The 16,227-nt window shown below is 45.4% G+C and overlaps 1 protein-coding gene across 1 annotated transcript in view; it reads right to left on the bottom strand.

Annotated features, from left to right (window-relative positions):
* LOC128695569 (uncharacterized) overlaps positions 1-16,227 on the bottom strand; it is an 854,631-nt gene that overhangs the window by 525,272 nt on the left and 313,132 nt on the right. Inside the window, exons 3-5 of the mRNA XM_070093194.1 lie at positions 12,175-12,231; positions 2,518-3,028; positions 503-706 (exon numbers count right to left, since the gene is read on the bottom strand). Of these exons, the coding sequence (XP_069949295.1) occupies positions 503-706; positions 2,518-3,028; positions 12,175-12,231 (772 nt within the window). The remainder of the gene's footprint in view (positions 1-502; positions 707-2,517; positions 3,029-12,174; positions 12,232-16,227) is intronic.

Below are 16,227 nucleotides of genomic sequence, written 5' to 3' on the forward strand. Positions count from 1 at the left end.
CACACAGACACACACACACACACACACACACACACACATACACACACACGCACACACACGCACACACACACACAAATACACACACACGCACACACACACACACACACACACACACATACACACACACACACATACACACACACACACACACACACACACACACACACACACACACACACACACACACACACACACACACACACACACACACATACACACACACACACACACACACACACACACACACACACACACACACACACACACACACACACACACACACACACACACACACACACACACACACACACACACACACACACACACACACACACACACACACACACACACACACACACACACACACACACACACACATACACACACACACACACACACACACACACACACACACACACACACACACACACACACACACACACACACACACACACACACACACACACAACACATACACACACAGGTGTAGTGAGAGACGCACCTGGCAGCAATCTGCTTACGACGTTCCTCCTTGTACCTCTGTATCCTCTCTCTCCTCTCGATCTCTGCTCTCTCAGACTCTGAGAGATCATTGTGAGACCCACCACCAGCACCACCACCACCAGCACCGCCACCACCACTACCACTACTGTTGTGCTGCACCATCCTGCTGTTGTTGCTACTACTGTTGCTGCTGCTGTTGCTCCTGCGGTCAACAATAAAGTTACCAATTAGCCAAATTCTCAGGTATAAACAAAACTTTAATACTTAAAAGTAAGGACTAAAATAAAAGTTGTGAGAAGTGAGACTAATAAAGTCAATCTTACTCTCGGAAAAGAATTACTGAAGCAGAGTTTACACTACAAGTTTACACGTTAAAGCAAGTTGCAAAAGTATATTTTGGTCACATGATCTCTGCCATGACAGCAACACTGTCATGAGGTAAGAAAACTGTCCTTAACGTTTTAAATGGAACGTCTACACGTAGTGACATACACATCACTTCAGAATGTATATATATATATACTGGTGATGCTAGTGCATACACATCAAGAAATATACACTCTTCAGAATAAATACAAAATACACTAACTATACTGACAATGATTGCAGTGTAAGGGCGAAATATACAGTAGTATTCAGTTTTATCTTTCCTTGTGTTGTCTACATGTGGTCAGGGACGGATCTACTATGAAACTGATAAAGCTTAAGCTTCAGGGCCCCTAATCCCGGAGGGGCCCCAGAAGCCACTTTAGTCCACAATGCTTAAAAAATTTGGGTCTACTGTATGAGTGGTTACAAAGGGGCTGCCCATTAGAGTTCAAGCTTCAGGAACCCAAAAATATAGATCCGCCAGTGCTCGTAGGGTTGTTTTGTTTACACTGTGTTATAGAGACCTTGTGTATACCTCACCGTACACCAGCTCTCAGGAGGAAAACATTACTAGGACGTGATGAATGGTTTTGAAAACCGTCAAGTTGAAGAACTGAGACACTTATGCTACACATGGGAATCTTTATTGAAGAAACGTTTCGCCACACAGTGGCTTCATCAGTCCAATACAAAGTATAAATGGGTAAGAAGAGGAGAAGTTTGAGGTAATCAGTCCCTCAACCTGGAATCGATATGTTCAGTCCATCACTCTTGTAGGAAGTACAGCATAGTGCCAGAGAGGTGACTTATATACTGCGGTCAGATGAGTTGAAGCAGGAGGAGGCGGGATCACAGTGGGACCTGCCACTGCCACTAGTGTTAAGTAGGTCGTCGTCCAAAGGTTGGGTAAGCGTTGAAGTATTTGTACCAAGATCCCATGTATTGGACTAATGAAGCCACTGTGTGGCGAAACGTTTCTTCAATAAAGATTCCCATGTGTTGCATAAGTGTCTCAACTCTTCGACATTACTAGGACGTTTGAGTCAGTACTGAACTACTATCAGGTCACAACTGAGTGAGCAAAACAGAGAAAGTTATTCGCCTAAGTGCCAATTTCTGGTAAACTGTTGACGGTAATGTCACATTATATACATGTCGTGCCGAATAGATAAAACTTGCGATTTTGGCTTAAATAGCAACGCTCTTCTTGCCGAATAAAGAAAGCGAAAATTTGTTTATGTAATAATTTCGCAAAAAATAATTCTGGACCAAACGAAAATATATATTTCATTGTGTCTGTTTATTATCAAATTATTGTAAACTTATCTAAAATATATTTAGTTGGATTAGACTAAATTAAATTACACTTGTTATAATAAGGTCAGGTAAGTTTTCTAAGGTTGTTTTGGCACAAAATTATTAATTTTTACATTAACATAAATGAAAAAATATATCTTTAAACGTATAAGAGAAAAATTCAGAAAGGACTTAATTTTAAATGAGTTCTTGCTAAGTGACCAGTTTTACCTATTCAACACGACATTATATATATATATATATATATATATATATATATATATATATATATATATATATATATATATATATATATATATATATATATTATTCTTTATATATATTTACCTTATTTTCTTTTCAGGTGAGGCTGATCGTTCATCTGGTCTTCTTTCTCTCCTTTCCTCTTCCTTCCTCTGTTTCTCTGGAGTTTGTCGCTTCTCTTTTTCTTCACTTCGTCGCTTCTCCCGTTCAACGCTCTTCCTCTTTTCGCGTTCTATATTCTTCTTCCTCTCTCTCTCCTGGTGTTTCCTCTTCTCTCTCTCTTCGCTCTTCCTTCTCTCGCGATCTTCCAGAGACTTTCTCTTCTCGCGTTCCACTAATTTCTTCTCCACGCTTCCCTGCGTCTTCTCTCTCGCCTCTCTCTCCCTCTCGTTAATTTTCAATCTATCATATTCGATTTTTCTATCGTTGCTTTCCCTCTCTCTCAGTTTACTTGGGTCCTTCTCACCCTTGGGTCTGCGCCTTTCTCCCTCACTCTTTCTCCTCTCCCTCTCCTTCTCTGCCTCACTCCTCCTCCTCCTCCTCTCCCTCGCTTCCTCACCTTCGGTCCTCTGCGCCTCCCTCACCGGCGACCCTCCTGTAACACAATAAACACAAAGTTAACGTAAAACTTTTAACGCAATAATCAGAAGGAGAAAGAGTCGAACTTTATCTGTGAAAGTTGAGAGAGAGAGAGAGAGAGAGAGAGAGAGAGAGAGAGAGAGAGAGAGAGAGAGAGAGAGAGAGAGAGAGAGAGAGAGAGAGAGAGAGAGAGAGAGAGAGATTAATATACCCCAAACTATAATAACCTGAATGCGAGAGTGAGGCAACACACACACACACACACACACAGGAGGCAGGAACCATACATAGCTTTAAGATGAGGTATGATAAAGTTCATGGAGCAAGGAGAGAGGACCTAGTAGCACTCAGTGAAGAGGCGGGGCCAGGAGCTGAGTCTCGACCACTGCAACCACAATTAGGCGAGTACACACACACACACAATGTGGACAGAGACAGGATGTTCCAGAGATGCGACACAGCAACAAGGGGGTCACAGTTGAAAGTTGAAGACTCAGATGAATCACAGGGATGTTAGGAAGTATTTCTTCAGTCACAGAGTTGTCAGGAAGTGGAAATGCCTGGGAAGTGATGTAGTGGAGGCAGGATCCATACATAGCTTTAAGAAGAGGTATGATAAAGCTCATGGAGCAGGAAGAGTGACCCAGTAGCGACCAGTGAAGAGGCGGAGCCAGGAGCTATGAATCGACCCCTGAAACCACAACTAAGTGAGTACAACTAGGCGAGTACACACACACACACACACACACACACACTTGACAGGGTAAACTCTTGTAAACCAAAGAATGACGGCTTCATCACCAAGGTAAACCAGGGGAAACTTAACTAATACTTGATGTTTTGATAAGATATCATGGTAAATTAAAACTTACGAACAGCAACGTGTAAAAAAACTGACAGTATCATTGTACAATGTCTTCGTAAAATATGTCTTCATAAAACATGTCTAAAAATGTCTCCATAAAACATGTCTGAAACATGTCTTCATGAAACATGTCTTAACGAAGATCACACAGGCAGAACGAAGGATGACTTCACAGAAGGAAGACAGCTGCTACACTATTAAATTAATAGCAAATATCACACCCTGAGACTCCGTGGATAAATTCCTGTCACGGGTGAAACGTTGGGCATGTTATCTTACACCTGCTGCCACTGTCACCTAGCAATAAGTAGGTACGTGGGTGTTACACCTGCTGCTCCTGTTCACTTAGCAGTAAGTAGGTACCTGGGTGTTACTCACCTTACACTGCTGCCCCTGTTCGCCTGGCAGTAAGTAGGTACCTGGGTGATAAATTAGACACATGTGCAACTCTTGGGTATCTTTATTGAGGAAACGTTTCGCCACACAGTGGCTTCATCAGTCCATACAAAGGAGAATCTTGAAGAACAGGAGGAGAATGAGGTAATCAGTCCCTCAACCTTGAGTCGATGTGGTCAGTCCATCAATCTTGACCACATCGACTCAAGGTTGAGGGACTGATTACCTCATTCTCCTCCTGTTCTTCAAGATTCTCCTTTGTATGGACTGATGAAGCCACTGTGTGGCGAAACGTTTCCTCAATAAAGATACCCAAGAGTTGCACATGTGTCTAATTTATCAACATGTCGGTTCTCTGAACCATTCATTTACAAAGGTACCTGGGTGTTAGCCACCTTACACCTGCTGCCTCTGTTCACCTAGCAGTAAGTCCGTAGGTACCTGGGTATTACCTTACACCTGCTGCTCCTATTCACCTAGCAGTAAGTACCTGGCTTCCGCCATCCAGTAGCTTTATCAATACAACTTCTAGGACATAATTGGAAGACGGTAGAACTAGATACAGAAGATGGGGTAATCAGTCCCTCAGCCTTGGAGTTGGTGTGAAGAACACCGTGGTTGTGAAGAATCTGGAGCACAGGTAAGAAGGCTGGCGCTTATATACTGGCGTCAGGTGGAAAAGAAAACGTCTATATTACACATTACACATATAACTTGTCAGACACTGGAACATCACGGAATCTTGGTTCAGAGGACATCTACGTGACCTTCATTACTACTAACCCGTCCCTTGGGTATGACCTACTTCCACTGGGGAATCCAACCTACCAGTGACAATGCCTTCGTCTACTACCCGTCCCCTTTCCACCTGACGCCAGTATATAAGCGCCAGTCTCCTTGCCTGTGCTTGGGACATATTTCCATGAGACACCTGTTGTCCCTGTTCACCCATTAGTATAAAATGGGCACCTGGGTGCTAGTCGATAGGTGTGGGTCGCATCCTGGGACAAAACTGACCCAATTTGCGGGAAATGCTCTGCATAACAAGAAGTTTTCTATATAATAGTATGTCACTGACGTCAGCTATGGTCTGTATACCTTGTACATGTACGTACTTGTACATGCACTTGTACAAATAAAGATATTATATTATTATTATTAACCAAACAATTTTTATCCTAAGCAATTTACACACATGTTACTATGTATGATAATTGTTATCACCTAAGTTGTGTAACTGTATTTATGTGTATTTAACTGTATTTAGTTATGTATTTATGTGTACTTGTACTTAAATAAACTCACTAAGCAAGTTACCCCGCGCCACTGAGTCGTTTTCTCTGTTAAAGTTGTGTTCTAATCCACGTTTTCTTTACCCACAGGTTTAAGGTACTATGATAAAGCTGCTTCTGGTTATAATAATAATAATAATAATAATAATAATAATAATAATAATAATAATAATAATAATAATAATAATAATAATAATAATAATAATAATAATAACAATAATAATAATAATAATAATAATCTTTATTTCTATAAATACATGATATAACTTATAGACCTATCTGACATCAATGACATAATAATAATAATAATCATAATAGTAATTATTATTATTATTATTATTATTATTACATCGACACCATGCCTAACCCTTCTAGGGCAGGGTAGGTGCCTGAGCCCGAGCTTTTAGCTCATAAGACTGTCATTCCCATTACCCCCCTTGGGGCGGGGATGGCAGACCAGAGAGGCCTAGCTTGTGGCTAGGCCTGGGGACAGTTGGTCCCAAAGATGAGGAGGTACTTGTGCCTCCTCCCATGGGAGACTTAGGTCTCAGACACTCCCTAAAGAGGGAGTCAAGGCCGGGCCACCACTTGGAGAAGGCCCGGGCCGGGAGAATACCGGCGAATCTTTAATAATAATAAAATAATAATATTATTACTACTACTACAAGTACTTGATACAACGAACACATCATAACTGACATCAGTCACATACTATACAGAAAGCCCTTTGTTATGCACAGTATTTCGGGCAAACTAGGTTAATTTTGTTCCCAGGATGCGACCCACACCAGGTACCCATTTACTGCTAGGTAAACATGGGGTCGAACCACGAACACTCAAGTGTGTGAGCTGAGCGCCCTACCATACCTAGAGACTTCCACAATCATGGCATCATCCTTGAAGGGTGAGACTTGTGTAGAGTAGCAGGTATTGTCAACCAGTATGGTAGTATAGGGCAGCAGGTATTGTCAACCAGTATGGTAGTGTAGGGCAGCAGGTATTGTCAACCAGTATGGTAGTGTAGGGCAGCAGGTATTGTCAACCAGTATGGTACAGTAGGGTAGCAGGTATTGTCAACCAGTATGGTAGTGTAGGGTAGCAGGTATTGTCAACCAGTATGGTAGTGTAGGGTAGCAGGTATTGTCAACCAGTATGGTAGAGTAGGGTAGCAGGTATTGTCAACCAGTATGGTAGTATAGGGCAGCAGGTATTGTCAACCAGTATGGTAGTGTAGGGCAGCAGGTATTGTCAACCAGTATGGTAGTATAGGGCAGCAGGTATTGTCAACCAGTATGGTAGTATAGGGCAGCAGGTATTGTCAACCAGTATGGTAGTGTAGGGCAGCAGGTATTGTCAACCAGTATGGTAGTGTAGGGCAGCAGGTATTGTCAACCAGTATGGTAGTGTAGGGCAGCAGGTATTGTCAACCAGTATGGTACAGTAGGGTAGCAGGTATTGTCAACCAGTATGGTAGTGTAGGGTAGCAGGTATTGTCAACCAGTATGGTAGTGTAGGGTAGCAGGCATTGTCAACCAGTATGGTAGAGTAGGGTAGCAGGTATTGTCAACCAGTATGGTAGTGTAGGGTAGCAGGTATTGTCAACCAGTATGGTAGTGTAGGGTAGCAGGTATTGTCAACCAGTATGGTAGAGTAGGGTAGCAGGTATTGTCAACCAGTATGGTAGAGTAGGGTAGCAGGTATTGTCAACCAGTATGGTAGAGTAAGGTAGCAGGTATTGTCAACCAGTATGGTAGAGTAGGGTAGCAGGTATTGTCAACCAGTATGGTAGTGTAGGGTAGCAGGTATTGTCAACCAGTATGGTAGTGTAGGGTAGCAGGTATTGTCAACCAGTATGGTAGTGTAGGGTAGCAGGTATTATCAACCAGTATGGTAGTGTAGGGTAGCAGGTATTGTCAACCAGTATGGTAATGTAAGATGAGCGACCAGTACCTGAACGACCCCTGTCTGGACTCCTGCCTGGACGACCCTCGCCTGAACGACCCTCGCCTGAAAGACCCTCGCCTGAACAACCCTCGCCTGAACAACCCTCGCCTGAACGACCCTTGCCTGAACGACCCTCGCCTGAACGACCCTCGCCTGAACCCTCGCCTGAACGACCCTCGCCTGAACAACCCTCGCCTGAACGACCCTCGCCTGAACAACCCTCGCCTGAACGACCCTCGCCTGAACGACCCTCGCCTGAACAACCCTCGCCTGAACAACCCTCGCCTGAACAACCCTCGCCTGAACGACCCTCGCCTGAACAACCCTCGCCTGAACAACCCTCGCCTGAACAACCCTCGCCTGAACGACCCTCGCCTGAACAACCCTCGCCTGAACAACCCTCGCCTGAACGACCCTCGCCTGAACAACCCTCTCCTGAACAACCCTCGCCTGAACGACCCTCGCCTGAACAACCCTCGCCTGAACAACCCTCGCCTGAACAACCCTCGCCTGAACAACCCTCGCCTGAACAACCCTCGCCTGAACAACCCTCGCCTGAACAACCCTCGCCTGAACAACCCTCGCCTGAACAACCCTCGCCTGAACGACCCTCGCCTGAACAACCCTCGCCTGAACAACCCTCGCCTGAACAACCCTCGCCTGAACAACCCTCGCCTGAACGACCCTCGCCTGAACAACCCTCGCCTGAACAACCCTCGCCTGAACAACCCTCGCCTGAACAACCCTCGCCTGAACAACCCTCGCCTGAACAACCCTCGCCTGAACAACCCTCGCCTGAACAACCCTCGCCTGAACAACCCTCGCCTGAACAACCCTCGCCTGAACAACCCTCGCCTGAACAACCCTCGCCTGAACAACCCTCGCCTGAACGACCCTCGCCTGAACAACCCTCGCCTGAACAACCCTCGCCTGAACAACCCTCGCCTGAACAACCCTCGCCTGAACGACCCTCGCCTGAACGACCCTCGTCTGAACGACCCTCGCCTGAACGACCCACAGCATCAATTTCTTACGAACTTTCAATAGCGACCTTCCTCAAGACCAGAAGATGAGCGTCTCTCAGCCTCGTAGAATCTGATGAAAGTACTAAGTATCTGGAGAGACTGTCAGCAAGCTCTCAGTCACCACACCGTAGCAGAAAGACCACCCCAAAAAAAGCACATTCATCATCACTCACACTATAGATGTCTTTCTGGGAGTACACGGATGTTATGATTCCACTGATCCTCCGAAATGCGACACTCTTACCTTGCATGCAACGTACTTTCCACCTGCACTGTACTTCCCACCTGCCTTATACTTTCCACCTGCACCGTACTTCCCACCTGCCTTATACTTTCCACCTGCACTGTACTTCCCACCTGCCTTATACTTTCCACCTGCACTGTACTTCCCACCTGCCTTATACTTTCCACCTGCACTGTACTTCCCACCTGCCTTATACTTTCCACCTGCACTGTACTTCCCACCTGCCTTATACTTTCCACCTGCACTGTACTTCCCACCTGCCTTATACTTTCCACCTGCACTGTACTTCCCACCTGCCTTATACTTTCCACCTGCACTGTACTTCCCACCTGCCTTATACTTTCCACCTGCACTGTACTTCCCACCTGCCTTATACTTTCCACCTGCACTGTACTTCCCACCTGCCTTATACTTTCCACCTGCACTGTACTTCCCACCTGCCTTATACTTTCCACCTGCACTGTACTTCCCACCTGCCTTATACTTTCCACCTGCACTGTACTTCCCACCTGCCTTATACTTTCCACCTGCACTGTACTTCCCACCTGCCTTATACTTTCCACCTGCACTGTACTTCCCACCTGCCTTATACTTTCCACCTGCACTGTACTTCCCACCTGCCTTATACTTTCCACCTGCACTGTACTTCCCACCTGCCTTATACTTTCCACCTGCACTGTACTTCCCACCTGCCTTATACTTTCCACCTGCACTGTACTTCCCACCTGCCTTATACTTTCCACCTGCACTGTACTTCCCACCTGCCTTATACTTTCCACCTGCACTGTACTTCCCACCTGCCTTATACTTTCCACCTGCACTGTACTTCCCACCTGCCTTATACTTTCCACCTGCACTGTACTTCCCACCTGCCTTATACTTTCCACCTGCACTGTACTTCCCACCTGCCTTATACTTTCCACCTGCACTGTACTTCCCACCTGCCTTATACTTTCCACCTGCACTGTACTTCCCACCTGCCTTATACTTTCCACCTGCACTGTACTTCCCACCTGCCTTATACTTTCCACCTGCACTGTACGTCCCACCTGCGGAACTAGAATCCGGCTAACCGGTGTCCGCCAGTCCCTTCATAAATGTTATCTTAATCACACTCCAACAGCACGTCAAACCTTCCTCCTCAAGTAACACCTTTCTCCACTCAATCTTCACACTGGTGAAGAGGATGGAGCAGTCTTCAAAAGATTGAAACTATGGAACGTCATAAGCGGAAAGAAACCGGATATCATCACTCCAACTGAAACTAAACTTGAAAAAAATAATCGTGCTGAAAATTTCCAGCCAAGACAGGATTTGCAGCAATGGTTTCAAGTTGGAAAAATTCAGATTCAGAAAGGATATAGGAAAACACTGGTTTGGTAATAGAGTTGTGGATGAGTGGAACAAACTCCCGAGTACAGTTATTGAGGCTAAAACGTTGTGTGGTTTTAAAAATAGGTTAGATAAATACATGAGAGGGTGTGGGTGGGTGTGGGTTGGACCTGACTAGCTTGTGTTGCTGGGTCTGGTGCCGTGTTCCTTCCCCTGAGTGGAGGTGACCAGACTGGGTGGGTCATTGGGCTAATCCGGGGGGTCACATGGACCTGATTCGCATGGGTCAGTAGGCCTGTTGCAGTGTTCCTTCTTTCTTATGTTCTTATGAGTTTGTATTTGATAGAAACTACTCAGTGAGAAGAAAAAGAGTAGGGAGGAAAAGGGGAGGAGGAAAGAAGGAATAGGGAGGATAGAAGGAGGAGGAGGAGTAATATAAGAAAAAGAAACAATAAAAGCTATGGAAAATTAATTTAAGAAAGAGAGAGAGATTTTAGAGAGAATACAAATGAGAGACGGAAATACCTGAGTAAACACAACTAATGAAAGAACTTGAAACAATAAATATTAGACGAGAGCGAGTTAGAAACAGGTATTTTACTTATTAGTAATAAGTAAAGAACAAAAAGACACAATACCGTGACTGGAACAATACACAAATAACCTTCACATAGGAGAGAGGAACTTATGATCGCGATGTTACGGTCCGACTTGGACTATGAACCAGTCACACACAAGCGCAAAAATGGTCCAAGTCGGACGCAAACGTCGTCGTAAGTTTCCTTCTCCTACGTGCAAGTTATTTATCTAAGTAAACTAAATTTTAAGATATAAATACAAAGAATAAAAGAATGACAAGAAAATCAGTGCAGTAGATGAGGACATGTAAGGTAAAGTTTGTCAGGAAACAGGACAAGTGTTTCCTGAAGTGGGTCTTAGTCATATAATGACCTGCAGCTGGAGCTTTTGGTCATCTGACAAAGGCCTTCCACTGGCTTATCCCTCCAGCCCTTTAAAAATTACAGTTATAATTTCAGCCATTAATATACATGAGGGCACGAGAGGTATTTAAAGCAGCAAGAGCCACACTGCAGTGTTTACAAAAGAAGATACTGTAAGTGCGGCGGACTTTAACTCCAAACAAACAGATGAAGAACCGCAGAATATTGAAATAACTGAAGAGGAAGCAAAACAATTACCACGGGATGCTGCTGACCAAGAAAACAACACCAGATGAGACAGCATCTTGGGATTTAGAAAGATGTCCAGAACTGACCTCTCCACTTTGGAATTCTTTTGGGGACTTTACTAGAAGATTTTGCCACCGAAGTGGCTAGTTTATTGTACACTCCATATTCATCCAGTGGAGGGTAGCACAAGAGCATTTGGATACACAAAATACCCCAGAAGAGTTAAGAGGAGTATATCTCCACTGCTGGAGGAAGGGGAGATGTTGTGTCAGGGGAGATGTTGTGACTTAAACACTATATGGGTCAAACAGAGCTTAGGGAATGGCAGGCAATCCTGCTCTATCCAAGGAAGGGGGCCAGCAACTCTAGCTCCTTGAATCAAGAGCCTTTCACCAGTATGAAGGAACCTACCATGAGGGTGAGTATGGGAATGACCAACATGTGATAAATGGTTTAGACAACCCACAACTTGAATAATAAGACACATATACTGCAGCATTTTGGAATCTCCACACACTGGCTTCGTCAGTCCAATACAGAGAAGAACGGTGGAAATAGAGGAATAGTTTGAGGTAATCAGTCCCTCACCTCGGAGTTAATGTGTTGAGTCCATGGACTGAGCACATCGGCTCCAGGCTGAGGGACTGATTACCTCAAACTCCTCCTCTATTTCCACCGTTCTTCTTTTTTGTACTGGACTGAAGAATGCACTGGCTGGCGAAATGTTTCCTCAGTGAAGATTCCAAAATACTGCACATGTGTCTCATTCCTCAATGACCAACATAGCAAGTATCCCTTATCAATACATACTCTCATACAGTGCTTATGTATCATCATGGTAAATAACTTAGTTTAATGTGTGGTTTATACATACCCTTGTGGCGGTGATGGTGGCGAGGGAGAGGCTTGTGTTGCAGCTCATCTTCCTCCCCTGCAACACAAACACAGTATTAACAAGGTGCGTCACGAAATTGCTGGTGTGTGTGTGTGTGTGTGTGTGTGTGAGAGAGAGAGAGAGAGAGAGAGAGAGAGAGAGAGAGAGAGAGAGAGAGAGAGAGAGAGAGAGAGAGAGAGAGAGAGAGAGAGAGAGAGAGAGAGAGAGAGAATTCACACCAGGAAAAAGCAATATTATTTTTTTGTGTTGAACATTTGAGGGTTTAGTGTGAGGCAGCAAGTGAGGAATGGTGAGGGGTGAGAGGCATGGTAAGGGGTTACAATGAGTGAAGAATGATGTAAGAAGAGGGGGGTGAAGAGGGGTGATGAGGAGGTGATGAAAGAATACACACCATAGAGGGGAGTTAAGCAGGGCCACAACAGCGGCTGCGGTCAATACCTGTGTCACCCCCACCCCCACCTCTTCTCCCTCCCTTCCCCTCCCCTCCCTTACTAAGACTAGCATCAATATGGTCCCCTTAACCTGTTGTTGGGGTCCCCCCCACCTGACCCCAGCTGGGGGTCTTGAGGGGTCCACACAAGCTGGGGTATAGAGGTGACTGGAAACACAGTACCCCCACACCCACAACAGTCCCCCCAAACCCACAACATCCCACAACTAAACCACAGAGGCACGTGTTGATATTCTACATGATAGTTACATTTTGGGAACAACACCTAGATAGATAGCAAACCTCACTAGTATAGGGGAAGGTGGCACACCTCACTAGTATAGGGGAAGGTGGCACACCTCACTAGTATAGGGGAAGGTGGCACACCTCACTAGTATAGGGGAAGGTGGCACACCTCACTAGTATAGGGGAAGGTGGCACACCTCACTAGTATAGGGGAAGGTGGCACACCTCACTAGTATAGGAGAAGGTGGCACACCTCACTAGTATAGGGGAAGGTGGCACACCTCACTAGTATAGGGGAAGGTGGCACACCTCACTAGTATAGGGGAAGGTGGCACACCTCACTAGTATAGGGGAAGGTGCCACACCTCAGTAACCTCAGAACACCAGTTATAGCACACAGCCTAAAATTGGCACTGAGGGAAGGAGTGTGGCTCTTGTGGGAGACGTGGCACTAATAACCTGTTGGCCGGCACCCACACTCACACATTTCCTGTGTATGTGTGTGTGTATATATATATATATATATATATATATATATATATATATATATATATATATATATATATATATATATATATATGTATGTATGTAGTGCCGAATAGATAATACTTGCGATTACGACTTAAACAGCAACGCTTATCTTGCCATATAGGACAAGCGAAAATTTGTGTATGCAATAATTTCGCAAAAATCATTCTGAACTTAACGACAAAAAAATATATTTCATTGTGTTTGTTTATTATTAAATTATTGTAAACTTTTCTAAAATATATTTAGTTGGATTAGGCTAAATTATGTTGCGCTTGTTATAATAAGGTTAGGTAAGTTTTCTAGCGTATGCAACATAACCACAGCTAAAAGTTGCAATAATCCAAGTGCTTGCATGATCTCTCGCTGAGGCGAATTACAGAAAAAAAAATTCACGATAACGAGCCTAGCATTATCATTATGGGATGGTTTAATCAAAATGGAAGAAAAAACAGGTAATGGAGACCGGCCCGTGAATACTTTCACTGGCTCAGTTATGTAGAGAGGCCAAGTTTGCAACAGTGGTCTTAAGACTATATTGATCTCAACACACATTACTATAATTAATATCAATGTTGATAACTCGGTTAGTTTTGACGTTACATCATTATTTACAAGAGTTCCTGTTCATGACTTGTACAGTACGTGACTAACACTTGGTCAGGGAAACCTGCCTATAAACGTTACCTGGGACACATGTATGTATACTACACAAGTAATACGTGTTAACTTTTTGTCTGTATCAACATCCGTGGCGCCAGATTATTCAACATCTTACAGGAAGATATCAGAAACACGGCTGGAACAAGTTTAGTAGTCTTCAAGAGTAAACTGGACGAGGCCAGCGAGCCACCAGCAGCAACAGCCTGGTTGACCAGGCTAGCACCAGACGAACCTTGCCCATTATATAAGCACACACTCTGCATACACCCAATATATATATATATATATATATATATATATATATATATATATATATATATATATATACACACACAATGTATAAACACCCAGTTTATATAAACACACTCCTGTATATACACCCATTATATAAACACTGCCTGTATATACTCACTATATAAATATACTCTGTGTATATACGCCATGCAGACACACCCTCCCCCTACACTCCATGTACTATATATTACCCGTTACTATTTCTTCTCAGCAACTCTCTCTTCGTGACCAGCAAAGAGACGGGGGCCAGGAGTTGTGACTCGACCCCTGCAACCACAAATAGGTGAGTACAGTTACACTGACCTCAGACACCCTGGCTAGCTCTCTACTCTCCATTCCACCCTCCAACCTTCACTCTGCCCTCACCTAGCACCCCACCTCCACTCACCCCTCAACTTGCACCCCACTCCTCACCTCTCGTTTCCCTCTCTCCACGACAGTCTGCTCTGCCTTGTAATCAAATGTATCTGGCGTTTACTGGTAGCTACACAGCCGGCAGGTCACCCCCGGGCCAGGCTCACCTGCCGGGTTTGTGGGGTGAGAAGGAAAGCCAGTGGAGGGACGGGTGAAGGATGGTGTTTACCTGGAGAGAGTTCCGGGGGTCAACGCCCCCGCGGCCCGGTCTGTGACCAGGCCTCCTGGTGGATCAGAGCCTGATCAACCAGGCTGTTGCTGCTGGCTGCACGCAAACCAACGTACGACCCACAGCCCGGCTGGTCAGGAACCGACTTTAGGTGCTTGTCCAGTGCCAGCTTGAAGACTGCCAGGGGTCTGTTGGTAATCCCCCTTATGTATGCTGGGAGGCAGTTGAACAGTCTCGGGCCCCTGACACTTATTGTATGGTCTCTTAACGTGCTAGTGACACCCCTGCTTTTCATTGGGGGGATGTTGCATCGTCTGCCAAGTCTTTTGCTTTCGTAGTGAGTGATTTTCGTGTGCAAGTTCGGTACTAGTCCCTCTAGGATTTTCCAGGTGTGGGGAGAGGTAGGTGAAGGTGGGTGTGGGGACAATGATGAAGGAAGATGTCGGGAGAGGCTGGTGAAGGATGGTGTGGGGAGAGGTTAGCGAAGGTGGGTGTGGGGAGAATGATGAAGGAAGGTGTGGGGAGAGGCTGGTGAAGGAGGAAGAGTGTGGGGAAACTGGTGAAGGAGGGAGAGTGTGGGGAGACGGGTGAAGGAGGGAGGGTGTGGGGAGACTGGTGAAGAAGGGAGGGTGTGAGGAGACTGGTGAAGGAGAGAGGGTGTGGGGAGACTGGTGAAGGAGAGAGAGTGTGGGGAGACTGGTGAAGGAGAGAGAGTGTGGGGAGACTGGTGAAGGAGAGAGAGTGTGGGGAGACTGGTGAAGGAGAGTGTGGGGAGACTGATGAAGGTGGGAGAGTGTAGGGAGACTGGTGAAGGAGAGAGGGTGTGGGGAGACTGGTGAAGGAGAGAGAGTGTGGGGAGACTGGTGAAGGAGAGAGAGTGGGGGGAGACTGGTGAAGGAGAGTGTAGGGAGACTGATGAAGGTGGGAGAGTGTAGGGAGACTGGTGAAGAAGAAAGAGTGTAAGGACACTGGTGAAGGAGGGATAGTGTAGGGAGACTGGTGAAGGAAGGAGAATGTAGGGAGACTGGTGAAGGAGGGAGGGTGTGGGGAGACTGGTGAAGGAGGGAGAGTGTAGGGAGACTGGTGAAGGAGGGAGAGTGTAGGGAGACTGGTGAAGGAAGGAGAGTGTAGGGAGACTGGTGAAGGAGGGAGGGTGTGGGGAGACTGGTGAAGGAGGGGAGTGTAGGGAGACTGGTGAAGGAGGGAGAGTGTAGGGAGACTGGTGAAGGAGAGAGTGTAGGGAGACTGATGAAGGAGGGAGAGTGTAGGGAGACTGGCGAAGGAGAGA

The sequence above is a fragment of the Cherax quadricarinatus genome, chromosome 42 (genome assembly GCF_038502225.1).
Source record: "Cherax quadricarinatus isolate ZL_2023a chromosome 42, ASM3850222v1, whole genome shotgun sequence".
Lineage (NCBI taxonomy): Eukaryota > Metazoa > Arthropoda > Malacostraca > Decapoda > Parastacidae > Cherax > Cherax quadricarinatus.